The sequence below is a fragment of the Oncorhynchus keta genome, chromosome 11 (assembly GCF_023373465.1).
Source record: "Oncorhynchus keta strain PuntledgeMale-10-30-2019 chromosome 11, Oket_V2, whole genome shotgun sequence".
In the NCBI taxonomy this organism is placed as follows: domain Eukaryota; kingdom Metazoa; phylum Chordata; class Actinopteri; order Salmoniformes; family Salmonidae; genus Oncorhynchus; species Oncorhynchus keta.
Genome location: NC_068431.1, coordinates 42,007,612 through 42,029,378, shown reverse-complemented (window position 1 = coordinate 42,029,378; position 21,767 = coordinate 42,007,612). Strand labels below are relative to the sequence as shown.

Here is a 21,767-nt window from a genome sequence, read left to right as displayed (position 1 = left end):
TCCCCTATTTTTCCTTTCCTCTCTGTCCATGAAACTGCTTGCAAGTGCAGTGCGCATTTCAGAACAGCGTTTTAGCGCAAATTGCAATTTGGAACATTTGCGAGCAATGGGACCTGCCGCGCAGGAATCTCAGCCCACATAGAAGCACGGGATTAAACTTCATTCAACTTTCTAGAGCAGTGGTCACCAACCGGTCGATTGCGATCTCCAAGGCACTCCTAATCGATCGCCAAACATTTCTGTAAAAAAAAAAAAGATAATGCCTTGTGTTACTATTTTTTGTTTTGTTATTAGTCTCAGGCTGTTGGCGGTAGATGCACCTAATTCAGCTGCCCTGACAGCCGGGTAGGAGAACTGTTGCCATTTTGATCCATTTAATGGATCTGGAGGTACAAACTCTACCTTCCCAGCAGGTCCAGAGAGCAAATCAAGTGCACTATAAGCCTACGCTGGCCAATCGGATGGCTCACATGACCGTGTCTGCAGTAACGTAGCAGACATAAAAGCAAGCTACAGAAAAGTTGACACAGATTTCAAAACATTTAGAACCATGAATAGAGCGCCTCTCGAGATGGGCAGTGGTGTAAGGCGGTGCACAGTTGGCCTAGTGTCGTCTGGGTTAGGGGAGGTTTGCCCGGCTGGGATGTCCTTGTCCCATCGCGCTCTAGTGACTCTTTGTGCATCCTTGTGCATGCACGCTGACTTCGGTCGCCAGGTGTACGGTGTTTCCTCCGACACATTGGTGCGGCTGGCTTCCGGGTTAAGCGAGCAGTGTATTAAGAATCAGCGTGATTTGGCACTCGACCTTCGCCTGTCCCTAGTCCATTGCAACAATGGGAGTTGCAGCAATGGAACAAGACTAACTACCAATTGGATATCACGAAATTGGGGAGAAGGGGTAAAAAGAGAGACTGTCAACAAATACAGCAAAGAGATGCTGTTTTTACAAGTGAGTTCATGTTTAAGTTCTTACTTAGCACTGTCAGCACTTTGTATTCAACACTTTTATGGCTACTGCTTGGCCTCTGACCGCAAGGCACCACAGAGGGTATTGTGTACGTCCCAGTACATCACTGGGGCCAAGCTTCCTGCCATCCAGGACCTCCATACCAGGGGGTGTCAGAGGAAGGCTCTAAAAAATTGCCAAAGTCTCCACCTGGCAAGTGGTACCAGACCTCCAAGTCTAGATCCAAAAGTCCTGATCAGGTCAGGTTACACGAGACCACAACCCTACAGATTATCTCTCAACCCCAACAGAGGAGGAGAGATCTAGGGGTCTGAAGATGTGTGGGTTTTATGACCCCTCACGCCCCTAGTAAATCTCAGGCCACAGACAAATTCCTTTGTCCCGTTACTATGGAGAACCAGCCTCAGAACATTAAACATGAAATAAAAGGGACTTTGGAACAATGGTTTTCGTCAGCCACAATGGTGGTCACATGACAATAGATGGAATATGAAAATGTATGTCATTTTTGTTTTGTTATTAAAGGTTAATAGATGACGTTATTACGAAAACATTATAACGTGAAGAGTCTTCCTAGTATATGTTTGATGTTTATACATTGTACGTTGTGTGGAAAATGTCCAAATCAAAGGGAATGTTTTGGTAAAGATGAAATGTTAAGTTAGTTGTCTAAAATTGGATTTGAATCAAAATCTAGACCTTGCCTCGTTAACTTGGTATGCCCAGAGAATTGCCCTAAAGGCGGTTACGCCCACTTCTGACCCAAGGGTATAAAACCTGTGAGTATAGAATTGACAGACTACGTGATCCATGCTGCAGCCAAGGTCTAAAAAGTCAACGAACCCAGAACGCAACACAAGTTCTAATCAATAGCCTATAATGTGTTTTGTCTATGTGTATCTTTTATCATCATTTTAGCTTTTTAGTAAATAAATATTCAACTAAGATTGGTGTGGTACGAACTCATTGGTGAGACCCGGGTCCGTGCAGATTCACGGGCTATACGATGTTCAGAACGAGATTGGTAGAGGTAACTGGTTAATTAGCGGCTGTTGTGAAATCGATATTCTGATATTCTTTGAGCTAATTTGGGAAGTAGAAACTCAATAAAAACTAGTTTTCCCATGGTGCCCTAGGTTAATGAGTTAATAATCGCTTGATTCGGTTAATCATGCAATTAGAAACTTTAACCATTCGATGAACAACAGTCGTCACATTAACTAATACAACGTCACGACATAACCATGCAAGAGATTTTGTTGAAGACAGAAAGCATCGGAGTAGGATTCTATTGCATTGACACACACTACTCAGTCCGTAATACCATGGTCAAAACATGTCGATACGACAGTAGCCAAGATGGGGAGAAGTTTGTCCATAATAAAGCGCTGCTCTGCCTTCTTGAAAACACTAAAAAAGGCAGGTCCTACAGGCCCTAGTTTTGTCGCACCTGGTCATGTGGTCAGGTGCCACAAAGAGGGACTTAGGAAATGTGCAATTGGCTCAGAACAGGATAGCACAGCTGGCCCTTAAATGTACAGCTAACAATGATATGCATGTCAATCTCTCCTGGCTCAAAGCGGAGGAGAGATTGACTTCATCACCACTTGTTTTTATATCACCTCTTATAAAAACAAGTGGTGATGAAGCCACCAAACTTATGGACAAACTTCTCCCCATCTTGGAACATGTCGTATCGACATGTTTTGACCATGGTAGTTTACAATCCAGGCTTACTCCAAGCAGTTTAGTCACCTCAACTTGCCCAGTTTCCACATTATTCATTACAAATTAATGCACCGAGCAGTCTGTTTACACTACTACACTAGCACACAACTCGGATACCCATGCATACCCACAAGGCATGGCACCAGAGGTCTCTTCACAATCCATAAGTCCAAAACAGACTGTGGGAAGCGCACAGTTCTAAATAGGGCCATGACTACATGGAACTCTATTCCACATCAGGTAACTGATGCAAGCAGTAGAATCAGATTTATTTTAAAACAGCAGCTAATTCCTAATAAAATACAAATGAGCGTGTGCACTGAGAGCTGCATGTAGCCACGTGTGCACATTTTGTTCATATCCTTTGCTAGTTAGTGAGTAATTAGCCCAGTTATAGATCATTTGTAGTCAGCAGTAGGGGAGTGATAGCTTCCTACAATAGAACAAAAACATATACATTGAGACATCTTTGAAAACCAAGTCAGGTAAGGAGCATTTTTTTGTCTTAAAAGGGGCCCTGTATTTTGAGACAGGCTTGAATAAGCTAAGTAGCCAATAGGCAGAGGGTAGCAGATTGTCTGGTTCTCATAATAGTGGTATGTAACTAATAATGCATTTTATTTTGTAAAGTGGTTTCTTGCATCAAACACCACAACATTGTCAGTCACCTCCTTGTTTGAAGGACACATGGATAAACAGGTTAATGTCAAGCCCTGTTGGCCTCATGGAATGTAGGCCTACATTAAACACCACACATTAGCTGCTACTTTAGGCTGAATGTTAGAACAGCTAATTCCAAGTGAAAATGTTATGGGATTCATTTTCAACCGGTAGGCTTTCTCCTTGACTAAACTAGGCTCGTAAAATAACATTTTATTCATATTTCCAGATCACATTCCAGTTTGTTATTGAAGCACAGGAAACTTCACATGTTCATGAAGGGATTTCTGCAACAATAAATAAATAAATACTGTGAAGTAGGTACCAGCGTCAAACGCCCACCTTCCTGAAACTAGTTACATTTCTCCTTTTCTGAAATATCCTCTTTGATATTGTGGGAGAAATGTCTGTGATTTCAATCTGCCGTTTATTCTATCCCACTCTCTCTTTTTGTGGGGAGGAAATGTCAAGTATTTCCTGAAGCTGGTGTGTGCGGTTGTCAAGGAGAGGTACCTTGAATTCTCTTGATTTTCTGCCATTATTCTGAGTAATTTCTTCTTTACAGTTTTTTAAATAGCTTTTGTTCAATTTTCACAAGTACACTATATAATAAACTCAGCAAAAAAAAGAAAAAAAGTCCTCTCACTGTCAGCTGCGTTTATTTTCAGCAAACTTAACGAGTGTAAATATTTGTATGAACATAAGATTCAACAGCTGAGACAAACTGGAATAATGTGTCCCTGAACGAAGAGGGGTCAAAATCAAAAGTAACCGTCAGTATCTGGTGTGGCCACCAGATGCATTAAGTACTGCAGTGCATCTCCTCCTCATGGACCGCACCAGGATTTGCCAGTTCTTGCTGTGAGATGTTACCCCACTCTTCCACCAAGGCATCGGACATTTCTGGAGGGAATGGCCCTAGCCCTCACCCTCCAATCCAACAGGTCCCAGACGTGCTCAATGGGATTGCGATCCTGGCTCTTCGCTGGCCATGGCAGAATACTGACATTCCTGTCTTGCAGGAAATCAGGCACAGAACGAGCAGTATGGCTGATGGCATTGTCATTCTGGAGGGTCATGTCAGGATGAGCCTGCAGGAAGGGTACCACATGAGGGAGGAGGATGTATTTCCTGTAACGCACAGTGTTGAGATTGCCTGCAATGACAACAAGCTCAGTCCGATGATGCTGTGACACACCGCCCCAGACCATGACGGAACCTCCACTTCAATCCCGCTCCAGAATACAGGCCTCGGTGTAAAACTCATTCCTTCGGCGATTAACGCGAATCCGACCATCACCAGTGGTGAGACAAAACCGCAACTCGTCAATGAAGAGCACTTTGTGCCAGTCCTGTCTGGTCCAGCGATGGTGGGTTTGTTCCCATAGGCGATGTTGTTGCCCTCAGTCCAGCCTCTCTCAGCCTATTGTGGACAGTCTGAGCACTGATGGAGGGATTGTGCGTTCCTGGTGTAACTCAGGCAGTTGTTGCCAACCTGTACCTGTCCCGCAGGTGTAATGTTCGAATGTACTGATCCAGTGCAGGTGTTACACATGGTCTGCCACTGCGAGGACGTTCAACTGTCTGTCCTGTAGCGCTATCTTAGGCATCTCACAGTACAGACAATGCAATTTATTGCCCTGGCCACATCTGCAGTCCTCATGCCTCCTTGCAGCATGCCTAAGGCACGTTCACGCAGATGAGCAGGGACCCTGGGCATCTTTTTTTTGTGTATTTCAGAGTCAGTAGAAAGGCCTCTTTAGTGTCCCAACTTTTCATAACTGTGACCTTAATTGTCTACCGTCTGTAAGCTGTTAGTGTCTTAACGACCGTTCCACAGGTGCATGTTCATTAATTGTTTATGGTTCATTGAACAAGCATGGGAAAGATCTGTTTAGTTATTTGGATTTTTACGAATTATCAGGGCCCTGAAAAAATAATGTTTATTTTTTTTGCTGAGTTTATACACAAAAGTGGTTATTTCAGCAACACCTGTTGCTGAGTTGTATGAAATCGAGCACACTGCCATGCAATCTCCATAGACAAATATTGGCAGTAGAATGGCCTTCCTGAAGAGCTCAGAGACTTTCAACGTGGCACTGTCATAGGATGCCCTATAACAGGGGCTGAGTCACTGTCTTACTGGTGCTCTTCCATGCCGTCCCTGGGAGGGGTTCAGGGTGGTAAGTTGGTGGTTGAAGGTTGAAGATATCCCTCTAGTGGTGTGGGGGCTGTGCTTTGGCAAAGTGGGTGGGGTTATATCCTGCCTGTTTGGCCCTGTCCGAGGGTATCGTTGGATGGGGCTACAGTGTCTCTTGACCACTCCTGTCTCAGCCTCCAGTATTTATGCTGCAGTAGTTGATGTGTCGGGGGGCTATGGCCAGTCTGTTATATCTGAAGTATTTTCCTGTCTTATTCGGGGTCCTGTGTGAATTTAAGTATGCTCTCTCTCTCTTTCTTTCTTTTTTTTTATCTCTCTCTCTCGGAGGACCTGAGCCCTAGGACCATGCCTCAGGCCTACCTGGCCTGATGACTCCTTGCTGTCCCCAGTCCACCTGGTCATGCTGCTGCTCCAGTTTCAACTGTTCTGCCTGCGGCTATAGAATCATGACCTGTTCACCGGACGTGCTACCTGTCCCAGACCTGCTGTTTTCAACTCTCTAGAGACAGCAGGAGCGGTAGAGATACTCTGAATGATCGGCTATGAAAAGCCAACTGACATTTACTCCTGAGGTGCTGACTTGTTGCACCCTCTACAACCACTGTGATTATTATTATTTGACCCTGCTGGTCATCTATGAACATCTTGGCCATGTTCTGTTATAATCTCCACCCGGCACAGCCAGAAGAGGACTGGCCACCCCTCATATTCTGGTTTCTCTAGGTTTCTTCCTAGGTTTTGGCCTTTCTAGGGAGTTTTTCCTAGCCATCATGCTTCAACACCTGCATTGCTTGCTGTTTGGGGTTTTAGGCTGGGTTTCTGTACAGCACTTTGAGATATCAGCTTTGAGATATCAAATATACATTTGATTCTGATTTGATGCCACCTTTCCAACAAGTCAGTTAGTCGAATTTCTGCCCTGCTAGTGATGCCCGAGACATCTGCAAGTGCTGTTATTGTGAAGTGGAAACGTCTAGGAGCAACAATGACTCAGCCGCGAAGTGGTAGGCCATAAAAGCTTACAGAATGGGACCACCGAGTGCTGAAGCTTGTAAAATTGGTCTGTACTCTGTTGCAACACTCACTACCGAGTGCCTCTGGAAGCAACGTCAGCACAAGAACTGTTCGTCCGGAGCTTCATGAAATGGGTTTCCATGCACAATGCCAAGCGTTGGCTGGAGTGGTGTAAAGCTCACCGCCATTGGACTCTGGAGCAGTGGAAACGGATTCTCTAGACTGAAGCTTCACCATCTGGTGGTCCGACAGACAAATCTGGGTTTGGGAGATGCCAGGAGAATGCTACCTGCCCAAATGCATAGTGCCAACTGTAAAGTTTGGTGGAGGAGGAATAATGGTCTGGGGCTGTTTTTCATAGTTCAGGCTAGGCCTCTTAGTTCCAGTGAATGGAACTCTTAATGCTACAGCATACAATGACATTCTAGAAGATTCTGTGTTTGACTGGCCTGAACGAAGCCCTGACCTCAACCCCATTGAACACCTTTGGGATGAATTGGAATGCCGACTGTGAGCCAGGCCTAATCGCCCAACATCAGCGCCCGACCTCACTAATGCTCGTGGCTGAAGAGAAGCAAGACCCCACAGCAATGTTCCAACATCTACTGGCAATCCTTCTCGGAAGAGTGGAGGCTATTATAGTAGCAAAAGGAGGACTAACTTCATATTGATGCCTATGATTCTGGAATGAGATGTTCGATAAACGGGTGTCCACTTTCCTTTGGCCATCTGGTGTATGTGGTAAATTTTCACTACAAAACTCATAACGGATCATCCAAAAGGCCGTTTCAAAACCCTAAGCTCATTTTCAATTGACGAAGTACAACACAAAAATTGTCACTTTTTTACCAATCAGTGTTCGATCTACAAATACATGTTTCTCATTGATATATATGTATAAAGTCATAATGTAGTGCTCACAATCTTTTCAATAAAATTCTCTTTTCTTTTGTTAACATACATCTGACTGCCTCCTGAGTGGCACTGCGGTGTATGGCACTGCATAACAGTGTTGCAGCATCACTACAGCCTGGGGTTCAATCCTGTATCACAACAGGCCGTGACCGGGGAGTCCAATAGGGCGGCGCACAATTGGCCCAGCGTCGTCCGGGTTAGGGGAGGGTTTGGCAGGGCTCATCGTGCTCTAGCAACCCCTTGTGGCAGGCCGGGCGCCTACAGGCTGACAACAGTCATCAGTTGAACGGTGTTTCCTCCGACACATTGGTGCAACATTTAAAAAGAATGTGGCCTTCCCTGGTCAGTATTGATAATATTTGCTGCCATAGATTTTTATAGACACAGCTATGGACAACTGCTAAAGTGATGCTACAGCGTTAAACAACATTGCTGCCCAGAATTTAGCTGGAGCTAAACAAAGGAGACGCATTCACAAAAATAAATGGGAAATCGTAGAGATGGGCAGGGCTAAGGCTTAAGAGGGTGTGAACAATGCTGAATGGGCATACACAAAGAAGAGCTCTCTAGCTAGTGTAAAATTCTCTACAAAATCTTTCAGCTACTTTTTCTCAAAAGTTCGGTTACAAGTTGATCAACTTTTAAAGTAGCATAACTTCGCCCAACTACAGTGTATGATATATCAGTTTGAAACTAAGTCTGTACTTTTTTAAAAATGCTTTTAAAAAGTTTGGGAAGAAAAGCCCAGATAGACTGTTGGTAGTTCGGTGAGCTTTGTCATGAAACAACTGTAGTTACATTCACACTCAGTAAAAAAAAATATATTTTTTTTTTTTCATGTTTACATATAACAATAGAAAAGGGGCCAAGAATAAAAACAAATATGATGCTAAGTATATTACAATGTTCACAGTGCCTTTATGTGTAAGCCTCTGAGCATCTGGTTGCCAGGTGTGTGGATCCTGCCTGTCAAGCCTGCATACTGGTGGTGGCTATGGGAGAGTAACGAGAAACACAACACCTTCACACTGCTTGTTTATGTGCAGTCCAGAGGCACAAAGTACATACCCACCCAGCCCCATCCATTTAACTAGCGGTGGTGACCTGGTCACATTGGCAATATGGACACGTATGAACACATACATTTGAGGAATTGTGAAATCAAATGGACAGTGCCGTATTCTGTGCAGTTCTATTTTAAAAATGTAGACTCTAGGTAGACAGCAGTACAGAGCAATGTCCACATTCCTGGGCAATGCAGGAAGAAAGCCAACATTCCACACACCTTGCCAAAAGAGAAGGAAATGGACTTTGATACTATAAATATTCTCAAAATGACATCTAGTGGTACAGCAACCAGAGAAAAGATCCTTTCTTTAGCACTCAGCTAGAGATCCATCTACCCAATCCATTCTAAACTCTCTGATTAACACAACGTGATTGTAAATTCCCCCTCCAGCTCCTTTAACCATCTGCAGAAAGTCACACATTCCCAGCACAACTCCATACCAACCCACAGCTTGCTGTACAGGACCAAGAGGACAATGGCCACAATACAAGGGTATGAAAAGAGGATATGATCAAGTACAGCACATTATGTAAATCAGAAGACCAGTCCAGACCTGTTTGATGGTGCTCTGCTAAGTCTACTAAATCTGACAACAATACCCCAGTCAGGGGTTTATCTGGAGCCTAAGTCAGTGGGGCATCTGTCTGTAGAGGGCATGGGCCTGCTGGGTGGTTGGTACTAAGCTTCTAAGCTAACCAACCCACTGCCCTGACCCAGCAGGGTGTGTGAAAGATAGGGCACACATCTGGGTAGAACCTCAGAATTGCCTTAGTAGTGAACCAGGATACAGACTAATACATACTCTGTCCAGGGAGTGGCAAAGGCTCGGACTGGACACCCTTCTCACATTTAGTCAGTAGATTTGAGTGATTTTTCCCAGGCTTTTATTCTGACTCTTGCTGAAGCCCTGCGTGCAGCAGGCATTGGGCACCAGAATAACAAACCCTCTGGTGACTGACATGGATATGTACCACCAGTCTAATAAAAAGAAGCTGTGATCTTCACTTCCTCTTCACACGAGGAAGCAAAAACACTCCCATTCAATTTCACTTCCATTTTAGACCATGTATTATGACTCAGCAGGATCCTTGAATTAGTGATGATGTTCCTGTATCTCTACACAACAAATGGACCGGATTAGGACCTAATCACCAGTAATAAAAAGTGGATAGTAAAATGTTGGGGAATCTTGTCATATACAGTAACTGCTGGAGAGGAGGAAAAGAGTAGGAATGACAGGAGTCCTACTCTGGTAGCCTACCAGAGAGACAGTAGAAAGACCTGCTACACGGGTGTCGGGTTTAAAAGGTTATATTTATGAACAGAGCATAGAGTATTGACCAAAAGTCCATCAAATCCTTATAAAAACCATGACAATATGCTTCTCTTGTAACTACTGCAGTGCAACTTGAACCAAAAAGTCATGTCATGAGATTGTAGACAACTGCAAACTGGTCCTTCACTTGTTATTGCAACAACATATGGCCATGGGGCTGTTGTAATCTTTGTGCCATTGTCCTTCAAACCCCCCCCCAGCTCTTCTTTGTTTGGAGTCAAAGGGGGAGGTGGGTATGGGATTACATACACCAAACACACACACACAGGACAGCGTCATCAAGCCTCTCCACTGAAGACAGCTCCTCACAGTTTTATTTCACCTTTATTTAACCAGGTAGGCCAGTTGAGAACAAGTTCTCATTTACAACTGACCTGGCCAAGATAAAGCAAAGCAGTGCGACACAAACACAGAGTTACACATGGAATAAACAAACGTACAGTCAATAACAATAGAAAGATATGTATACTGTGTGTGCAAATGAAGTAAGGAGGTAATGCAATAAATAGGCCATAGTGGCCAAGTAATGACAATTTAGCAATTAACACTGGAGTGATAGATGTGCAGATGTAAGTAGAAATAGTGGTGTGCAAAAGAGCAGAAAAACAAAAACGGGATGAGGTAGGTAGTTGGTTGGATGGACTATTTACAGATGGGCTGTGTACAGCTGCAGCGATCAGTAAATTGCCTGACAGCTGATGCTTAAAGTTAGTGAGGGAGATATAAGTCTCCAACTTCAGTGATTTTTGCAATGGGTTCCAGTCATTGGCAGCAGAGAACTGGAAGGAAAGGCGGCCAAAGGAGGTGTTGGCTTTTGAGATGACCAGTAAAATATACCTGCTGGAGCTCGTGCTACGAGTGGGTGTTGCTATGGTGAGCAGTGAGCTGAGATAAGGCGGAGCTTTACCTAGCAGAGAGTTATAGATGACCTGGAGGCAGTGGATTTGGCGACAAATATGTAGCGAGGGCCAGCCAACGAGTGCATACAGGTCGCAGTGGTGGGTAGTATATGGCTTTGGTATAAAAAATATATATAAAACCAGATGGCACTGTGATAGACACCCGGCATACAGAGAGAAACGTGTCACCCTCTCTGTGAGGGGTGGCCACCCTCTCTGAGGTGACTGTGGAACAATGTAGTGACTTCAGAAATTATTCACAGCACTTTACTTTTTCCACATTTTGTTGTGTTACATTTTAAATTCAGGCTGTATCACATTGACACTGTGTCACTTATCTACACACAATACCTCGTAATGTCAAAGTGGAATTTTGCTTGTCGATTTTTTCTTTTATTAAAATAAAAAATGTAAAGCTGAAATGTCTTGAGTCAATAAGTATTCAACCCCTTTGTTATGGCAAGCCTAAATAAGTTGAGGAGTAAAAATGTGCTTAACAAATCGCATAATTCAACCACAAAAAACAGGGAGGTTTTTCAATGCCTTGCAAAGAAGGGCACCGATTAGTAGATGTGTGAACAGACGCTGAATATCCCTTTGAGTATGGCAAAATTATTCATTACATTTTGGATGGTGTATCAAAACACCCAGTTACTACAAAGATACAGCTATCCTTCATAACTCAGTTGCTGGAGAGGAAGGAAACTGCACAGAGATTAAAACAGTTACAGAGTTTAATGGTTGTGATATGAGAAAACTGAGGATGGATCAACAACATTGTAATTACTTGACAATACTAACCCAAATGACAGAGTCAATAGAAGGAAGCCTGTACAGAATAAAAATATTCCAAAACATGCATCCTGTTTGCAACAAGGCACTTAAATAATACTGCAAATATTGTACAATCCAGATGTGCAAAGCTCTTAGAGACTTGCCCAAAAAGACTGTAATCGCCACCAAAGGTGCTTCTACAAAGTAGAACTCAGGGGTGTGAATACTTATGTAAATGACACATGCATTTCATTTCAATACATTTCTAAAAGCATGTTTTTACTTTGTCATTATGGGGTAGTGTGTGTAAATGGATGAGAACAAAGACCTATTGAATCGATTTTGAATTCAGGTAGTAGCCCAACAAAAATGTGGAATAAATCAAGGGGATTAATAATTTCTGAAGGCACTGCAGTACTGTGCTTACTGGTTTCCTAACTGAGAGGCAGGCATCCCTGCTGACGAATGCCAAACATGAGAAAACCCACTCAGTATGGGGCTGTACAGCCATGCTTCACATTCCCAGGTGAGACAAGTGTGGAAGGTAAACACTACTTCTCTTAATGACAACTAAATACTTAAACAGTATTTAGTCATCAACTGGATATAGGTAGGTAGGTTGAACCTGTAGGTTCATGCTCTACAACATCCGCAGAGTACGACCCTGCCTCACACAGGAAGCGGCGCAGGTCCTAATCCAGGCACTTGTCATCTCCCGTCTGGATTACTGCAACTCGCTGTTGGCTGGGCTCCCTGCCTGTGCCATTAAACCCCTACAACTCATCCAGAACGCCGCAGCCCGTCTGGTGTTCAACCTTCCCAAGTTCTCTCACGTCACCCCGCTCCTCCGCTCTCTCCACTGGCTTCCAGTTGAATCTCGCATCCGCTACAAGACCATGGTGCTTGCCTACGGAGCTGTGAGGGGAACGGCACCTCAGTACCTCCAGGCTCTGATCAGGCCCTACACCCAAACAAGGGCACTGCGTTCATCCACCTCTGGCCTGCTCGCCTCCCTACCACTGAGGAAGTACAGTTCCCGCTCAGCCCAGTCAAAACTGTTCGCTGCTCTGGCTCCCCAATGGTGGAACACACTCCCTCACGACGCCAGGACAGCGGAGTCAATCACCACCTTCCGGAGACACGGAGACACCTGAAACCCCACCTCTTTAAGGAATACCTAGGATAGGATAAAGTAATCCTTCTCCCCCCCTTAAAAGATTTAGATGCACTATTGTAAAGTGGCTGTTCCACTGGATGTCATAAGGTGAATGCACCAATTTGTAAGTCGCTCTGGATAAGAGCGTCTGCTAAATGACTTAAATGTATGTAAATGTAAATGGATATACAGGTCCAGAAACAGTCAACTCTTCCTGACACACACAGTTAATTTCAATGGAAGGGTAGTGATAAGCGTTTGATAGATTGCTGGAAAATTGTGTTTAGAAACTTATGATAAAAGCAGCACAGAGCATGTGCAGTGCAGTGTTCAACCTATAAGAAAATAAGATACCCACACTTCCTCATTAGGAACTGGCCTTTTCCAACAGGCCATTCACAAATTCTCTCAGGTACAGACTCACAGTCATCAGCATTCAGCAGAGTCCACTGATATGTGGAATCTATTACTGGCAGCACCTTGGTTGAAAAGGTTAAAAAGGCAAGAAAAATTAAGTACTTACATCGAAGGCCTCCCTGCGCAGCCACTCACTGCTCCTCAGCCAGCAGCGGCTCAGCTCACTCAGCTCCACGATGGGCTGAACCTTTAACCTCACAGAGTCCCCAGACTGACGGATCTTCTCCACGATCTCGTCCCGGCTCTTATTCTCCACGTTGTGCCCATTGATCTCCACCAACCTGTCTCCAGGCACCAGACCCAGCGCCAGGTCCTTGGTACCGGCTCCAGGCTCAGCAAAGTGGACCACCCTCCGGTAGACCCCACCGTCAGACCTCCGGTCCAACATGGTGGTGCGGCGCAAGGAGAAACCAAAGTCTCCTGTGTTGTGGCGCTGCAGCTCCAGTTCCCTGGGCTCAGGCATAGGTGGAGCCATGACGCCAGGCAGTCGCAGATCTGCAGGGAAGGTCTTCTCCACCACTTCTGGGATGTGAACCTTCTTCCCAGCCCTGCTGCGGACCTGGGGACGCTGCTGCGAACCCTGTCTGTGGTAGGTGTCAAACACCTTGTCCTCTAACTGGGGAGATGGTTGAGTTGAGCTTGGTGTGGAAGCCTCAGAGGCACTCTCCTCTTTGCTCCTCTGGGAGAAGGAGAAGGGCTTCATGATCTGGTCCACCTGGGAGTTCTGCTTGGCCAGACCACCGAACTTGGCCGCCCGCTCCTTCACAGAGATGCGATGGGGGTCCTGTCCCCCCTCCCCCTTGATGTCATTGCTGGAGCTGGCTGCACTCACCTGGCCCAGGTCCAGGACCATGCTGCCACGGTTACTGAAGCGATCAGCATCTAGATCAGTAAGGCTGAGCTCTGTGTTACTAGCCACCTTGATAGGGATGGGGCTGGAGATCTCCAGCTTGACCTTGGAGTCCCTCTTAGAGCCTCCTCGGTGGAGGTTGAAGAAGCCCCGCCTCTGGCTCATCTCGTCCAGGCTCGTCAGCTCTGCCTGGGACATCCTCTCCTTTTTGTCCTTCCTGTCTTTTTTCTCCTTCTTCCTCTCATCCTTGTCTTTCTTAATTAGATGGAACATATTTGGCTCCAGATAGCAACCCCCTCAAGGTTGGTTTGTGTCAGTTTACACCAGGGGAGGTTCCATACACAAGTGAAGTATCAGTTCACGTTTTTGACCCAGGTCATGGAAACATCTGGGTGACACTTTGAAATGTAATCAGAGGGGCCATGAGGAGAGAAGAGACAATCAAGTAAGTATTTGGCCAGGCCATTATAATCCAACAATCATCCAATACAATGGCAATGAGGTATCCTTACAGATCATGCCCATGGCTAGAGACGATGACTCATCACAGAGAGAGTGTTTGTTACCCGGGAATGTCTAGGCTCATTTAAAGTAGCTGTCCAGATTTCTATGAAATATGACCTATAATTACAATGAGTGAGATAGTTATTTCCAATTTCTTTATTAAGTACGTTAACGGCCTAGATACAGTGAACATGTGAAAATTATGATCATGCCCTTTTAGTGTAAGAGCTGTTTGAAATGACTACATTAAATTTCTGCCAGTTTTTGTGGGATGCAATTTTGGTCTACCAGGTGACATCATGTAATCTAAATTGTAATCTAAGTAATCCCCATAAGTAATCTTTTAGCATAACAGGGCCATAAACAATAACTAGTAATGCTGCATACACCAAAGGAAACATCTTTCTTGTAAAAATGTGTTAAATTGCTGAGGTGTAGTCACTTCTGAGGACATAAGCTACACAGTACAAATATGATACAAATATTTTATATGTATTTCCTATTGAACAAAACTGTATGAATAAGGATTGAAGTGACCGACTTAAGCTTTCTAAATATAATCAAATTATAAAATGGCCAAGTGTAAGAGTTCACCTTCCTTATAAATGTAAAATGCATATTTGCATATTTTCTAAAGGTCTCTCTTGATCAAAATGTCTGTCCCAACTGTTTTGAACGTCACACCGAGCTCTGGCTTGGCTTCCTGAACTTGTTAAAAAACGATTTCTGTTTGTCATAGAGAGACAATATTAATATGAGATAAAAGGAGAGTTCCTTTTATCTCATATTAATATTGTCTATGACAAGCAGAAATTGTTTTTGGTTTAAAATCTATTAATTATTTTAGATGACTTTGATCAAGTTGGCTATAAAATGGACCTGCTAGTGATGAAACCTGCTGCGCTACCATGTAAGGATTGCAGACGTGTGCTTTGTCAGTCTCTGGGAAGTAGGGTTCAGCCAGTAGTCAACATCTTGAATGTAATGGCAAAATGTAGCATTCCACCTAACTTGACATACCCAAAAATAACAGCTATTCATGTGTAATTACATGGTTCTGACATGCAAAAACTTGGAAAGACATCTGGGAGATGAGGAAATGATCAGAAGACAGGAGTTACATAGTTCAGAATACACAAGATCAAGTATACATAAAAATATATATATATATATATCAAAGTTATCAAACAAACTTGGTTACACAATTGTTCTTTATTAAAGAAAAAAAAATAGAAATAAGCTGAACTATTTACAAAATGGCATTTGTTTTACATCACAGGTGTAAATTATTAGATTTCACTTTCACCATTCTTGTGCACGTCGTGAAAGTCTCTGCCAGGAAACAAAAAGCAAACTGGCATTTCGAACAGAAGATCTGGCATTTCCCCATTTTTCCCTCCTGTGTTTGGTTCAATGCTTGCAGTTCTTCCTTTTGGCATGTGTGTTGGATAGTGGCGCTCACCTTGAGTGGGGGGTCTTGTGATGGTTGTGAGGTTGCTTTGGGCCTCCAATTCAGTCATTTCCAACACCAGCTGCTCTCAGAAGGCCAACCAGGAGACGGGTTTGACCTTTTGCTTTGGCCATCTGCTTGTAGAGAATGAAAACATTTACTGTAGCAATGTCCACAAAGTGGTCGAAAAAAGTCTTCCTGGTCTTGTGGAGGACCTGGTAGTAGCCTATCAGAGCATCAGATAGGTCGACACCCCCCATGATGGCATTGTAGTCCTTCACAGAAATAGGGACATTCTCACCCGTGCCCCATTGGCATTTTCCACCCTCCTTGAGACATGGTCATTATTGAATGCCTTATGCTGTGTGGTGAGCATGGTTACTCTTCTAGTGTCCTTCCATTTCACAAAACGCAGCTTGTTAGTCCTGATCCGACATTGGGTCCCCCTCTCCACTGTCTTTGTCATGTCGTTTACCTTGGTCTTGGGGGAAAAGATTCTGTTCGGATGAATGGTGCCATAGGCTCTTATTTTCTTGTTCAGGAGGTCTATGAAAAGTATGGAACTAGTATACAAATGATCCACAAAGAGCTTGTACCCACTGCCAAGTAAGGGGAAGTCCATCAGCTGCATGACAGTCATAACTAAGGCCCTTAGTTATGTGGGTGTTATCGCCTTGCCTTCATAAATGAAAAAGTTCCATGTGTAGTCGGAGGCTGAATCGGCTGGTTGACTTATTTGTCATATATTGCTTCAATGAGGCAACCATGCGCTCATCTATAGATAGATTTTGAGCAGGCTGGATGTAAGTTTTGCATGCCTCCACCATGTCATGATAAAGGGGCTTGACTCTTGCAAGACGATTGCAGCCCCCTTCTTATGGACATTCCCTGATCCTTTTGTGGGTTACTCATGTGAAGAGTACGGTTGATGGTCAAGAATCGGTTTTCACTCATGATGGAGGTGGGGAACTTGAACCGATAGAGTGGGGACTCTAGTTGTCAACTAGTCTTGATACATTTACCAGTCCCATGTAAATCACCAAGGAAATGTAGTTGATCATGTCACCCCTGGTGACAGGTTTCCAGGACATCTTCCTTCCCCCTGCAGCTTCATGTCCCCATACTTGTTATTACTAATTAGCATCCCCAGTACAGAGGTGGTAAAGTAGAGCTGAAACATCTGTAAGGGGGTGTATGTTTCATCACTAAACTTTATCTGTACAGTTACTCACAAAGAAGGTCTGAAGAACACACACAATGCAAAGAGTAACACTTTGGAGACAAATGCAGAGGTGAGAACCACAAATAAACAATAGCCATGAGAGTTTAGTGGCCTCTCCAAAGTTACCAGGACGAAACTTAGAACAGCAAACAGTGAACTAATATGAAACATAGACAATAACTACTTTGGAATTATATAACATTGAAATTACTTGTTACATAGGCCTATGTAAACTAAATCCAAAGCACAAAAAGTAGACAACTTATAAAAAATGAAATACATATAGTAAATTAGCCATACAGAGTCATGAAAATAATTTGCTTACAGATCTAAAAGTGGATCCTTCTCGAAAGCAATCTTCGTCGGCCAAGTCCAAATCCTCATTGTTGTCCAAATCGCTCCCCTGATCCGAGTCCGACTCCAGTATTTTATTCAAAGCTTCTATGTCTGTGTACTTATTCATAGCTGCCTTCTTTTAAGCTTCCTGTTCAATATTCTTAGTTTTTACCTTTTTATTCCCCCGTGAGAAGCCATCTTTTATGCTAAAGCGATGAAATCTGTTTACAATGTAATGTAGTGTGCTCGGTGCGTCTCATCTCTGAGCCAGGTAGCAATAGTTTGCATTACGCATAAAGGTTCTAAGCCTTGCTTTGTTCCACCCAGGTCAACTGTATATCCCTGGAAAGCTTTTCTCATTGGCTACAAGACTGTCAAGGTCCCATAGTAGCCCTGTGTAATGGATGCCTACAGATGTGCAAAGAGTCATTCGGTGGACACTCGATGTTGCCATTAAGTCATACATCATCAAATAACATTGGCAATATGCTAGATTTGTTTCTACCAAACTAATGATTAGCCCCATGTAGCGTTAGCTCAAACACAGACCAAATTGAAGCTTACCTTGTAAGATGTTTACTGTTTGGTGAAAACTTTGTGTAAAATAAACATTTTGACCCTCGGGGCTGGTGATCAATAACAGTAGGTCACAGACAGACAAATAAGATATCCTCATGATCTGTGGAGTCCCGGCTTTCAGTGTGTATGACTGTATTCTGTGTTTATTTTGTTTATGCTCACAACACTAACCGGAATGTAGGTCTCAGCCCACTTTAAATGAGGTCATCGGCTCGGCCTCTCCTTATAAATTAGTATGTCCATACATGGTAGTAAGTCACAAAGATTTGAAGGTACAGATCAATGCCAAGATACTAATGTATGCACACATGACTGTAAGTCGCTTTGGATAAAAGCGTCTGCTAAATGGCATATATTATTATTATTATATATTACTTAGCTTTCCGCAGGCACCCTGCTTTTGCAGATAGGGGCTACCGTTCTCATACTAGACTATATTGAATAGGGTCCCCAAATATGGGGACTTTACATTTAAGAGGTTAATGGACAGTCGGAAGAGAGAATGAAATTGTAGGAGAGACACCAATCTTCAATTGGTGTCAGAGTTCACGTCATACTTCAGAAGTAATTATACCCATATACAGACAATGAGCAGAGAGGAAGAGGCTAAGCAAAAGAAACAACCAAAAGGTTCATGGCTAGAATGAATCCAGCTTTTGTGAATTTATCATCAGATTTCACTTTAATTAACCAAGCAGGTTAGAATAATTAGGTTAACGTTAGGAAAAAGGCCAAAACGCTAAAACACAAACAATAAAATGAACTTTTGATGTTATTTTGATACAAGCTGGATCCCTTCTAGCCATGAGAGGCCCAACTCCACAAAATCGGTCTTCTATAGCAGGTGGCATTACTAGGTTTCTTCCGGTACCCAAGTGAGGAGTTTTTGTATGGAGGTCAAAGAGAGTCAAATTTGGTCAACAAAAAAATCGAAATGTCTTATTTGCTACGTGAGGTTTATTTGATTGAATAGAAGTGGACTAAGTTTTGTACACTTCACCTTTTCCCAAAGTTTAAAAAAGGGTGCTGTTTAGAAGTGCAAGAGCTAATTGAGTTATTGCACATGCGCACTTCACAGACTAGAAGTTCCCTAATGGAAATAGATGCTTGAACACGCTAATAGGCTCTCGTTAGCTCGTGCTTGGCTCTGCTCCTTGATTGTTCTGCCCGATAGGATTCATTTGCTCCCATTGGAAACAACAGGTTGTGGTCTATCTTGGGTTAGTTGTATATCCAAAGATTTTTACATCTGTGTCCGTGAAAACCATAACTACCGCTCAATGCAAGCAATTATGATCTACGGTGTACACAGATCCATTCATAAGCGAAAATGTCAGTCGGAACCAGTACCAGAACCACGCAGGTCCCCTAAACAAGGGACTTAATATTTAACTGGTTTAATAGACCAATAACAAAAGAGAGTTCCAAACCTCTTTTCCAATAACAGCACATTTTTGCAGTTACTTCCAATTTAAAGATACAGTATATTATGCTGGAATATAGAAAAGTACTCTTATGAACATGCAAATCAAATTTAAAAGACCCAATGCAGCGGCTTTAATATTAATATCAATTCATTTCCCAGTAACAATTTAGTGCCTAACTAATATATTTCCATTAAAATTGGCCCAAAAAAATAGCAAAAAACTATTTCTCAAGTGAACATTTTGCTAGTGTAACGGATGTGAAACGGCTAGCTTAGTTAGCGGTGTGCGCTAAATAGCGTTTCAATCGGTGACGTCAAATGCTCTGAGACCTTGAAGTAGTAGTTCCCCTTGCTCTGCAAGGGCTGTGGCTTTTGTGGAGTGATGGGTAACGATGCTTCGTGGGTGACTGTTGTTGATGTGTGCAGAGGGTCCCTGGTTCGCGCCCGGGTATGGGCAAGGGGACGGTCTAAAGTTATACGGTACACTAGGACTGTCTGGGAGTGGTCTGCGTGGGGAGGAGAAAACTGAAAACAAACTTTTGTTGGCAGATGGAGTTGGAACTCTTTCTTTTTGGTCTACTAACCAATTTACTGCATGGTGATATCACCATGGAAAGCCGAAACTCCCGCCCATGCAAACCCGCAGTTTAGAAGGTCCTGTGTAGATTCTATTTTCAACCAGCAACTATCAGGAAATAACACTAATCAATGTTTTTCCATCGGCTGTTGTACAACATGATACAAAACATAGGAAAACAGAATTTTGACTGCACTTGGCCTTTAAACTGCCAGGGCCTGGGAGTGGGTCAGCTTTACACAGCAATTCATTTCAATGTGTCAATTAACTTAGTCACCAAGGGCTAGGTAGAAGCAACCAGACACCATTGTTGTAGCGAAGGTATCAAATGTGTTGGAGGCTGCCTTTCATTAAATAACAATGTTGCTGCTTTTCTGTCAGTAAACTGTTCAAAACCACTACACTTACAAGTGATATTCCACAATTTCAGGCAGATTACTGTGGGGTTTCCAAAACAAGTTGGTATGCTGATATGACTTTTGTAAGTTTCCATTGACGTGACACAAGTAATGTTCTTTCCAAGTTGTAAGTGGGAGGGAAAAGAGAGTGTGTCCCTGTTGACCCTTCATTGAAACCTAATGTGCCCGAAGAAAAAGGGACCAGGGTTTCCGAAGTAGACTCCCTTTATACAGGTACAGTCCCAGTCCTGAGGGGCCAAAGAGTGTGCTGGCTTTTATCTCATCTTAATCAATTATAATCGCAAAACAACTGGGAACTCGGATATCTCCGACTTCCGACTGGGGAAAATAATTTTGAACGGTCATTCAACTCGGCATCTTTCGAGAGCTCTGACTTTCCAACCTGAAAATCACAGACGTCATGATTTGACCTTCCTTTATACCGAGTTCCCATTTGTCTTGAAAACATCATATATTGGATCATGTATGGATCTTCATCTTCCAATCAGGTTGCTGAATCGGAAGCCATTCCCTTCCTGACCACCTCACTCCAACCACGCCCTGCAGCTGAAGGCTGTCAGTGAATTAGTGGGGATAAGCGTTCTCTTTACTATTGCAACACATTGATAAACCACACTAGACAAAAATAAATAAGACACTGCCATTCTCCAATTTACATGGGAATATCAATAAAGTTACACAAACTAGGCTACTGACCCTCCTCCCCATGCGTCTCGTGCCGCACAGCACTGCTATGAGAAGCAGTCATGCATGGACAAATTTGACCACTATCTAAAAACAAAAAGATAAGCCTATAAACTGAATATGAACAGTAGCATATATTATCTGCGATATGATTGCCTATAGCCTATGCGAGCCATACGTCTAGTGGGAATTACAAACAAATTAACAAATGTAACCACCAAGGGTAAAAACTGGTTGAATTAATGTTATTTCCACGTAATTTCAACCCCCAAAATCTGTGATGATGTTGAATCAACGCGAAAAACTGATTGGATTTGCAAAAAGTCAACGAAAGGGCATTTCGTTTTTTTTTTTTTTTTACCTAACTTTTAACCTAAATCCAATGACATGGTGACACGTGTTGTTGATATCACGTTGAATTCATGTTAAATTGACAACTCAACCAATTGTAAATCAAAACTATACGTTGAAAGGACGTCTGTGCCATTGGGCTGTTCGGTTATACCTGCAACAACATATTCCTGAAATAATGTATACATCGTTGCTGAATTATTGCCTACTCGTATCCAACACGGTGGAGAGTTTATTGTCGCTGTAGTCACAGCTTGGTCATAATGCGCTCCC

General features: G+C 43.2%; 1 protein-coding gene across 12 annotated transcripts in view; it reads right to left on the bottom strand.

The window, feature by feature from the left end:
* The window catches only part of LOC118390287 (unconventional myosin-XVIIIa-like), a 115,923-nt gene that overhangs the window by 93,879 nt on the left and 277 nt on the right, over window positions 1-21,767 (bottom strand). For 11 of the 12 annotated variants that reach the window (XM_052457223.1, XM_052457234.1, XM_052457226.1 and 8 more), the window contains exon 2: window positions 13,203-14,344. In XM_052457223.1, coding sequence (XP_052313183.1) covers window positions 13,203-14,219 — 1,017 coding nt within the window. In that variant the 5' untranslated portion in view covers window positions 14,220-14,344. Of the gene's footprint in view, window positions 1-13,202; window positions 14,345-15,912; window positions 16,035-21,767 lie in introns of those variants that run through there. The other variant, XM_052457224.1, reaches the window with a different exon arrangement.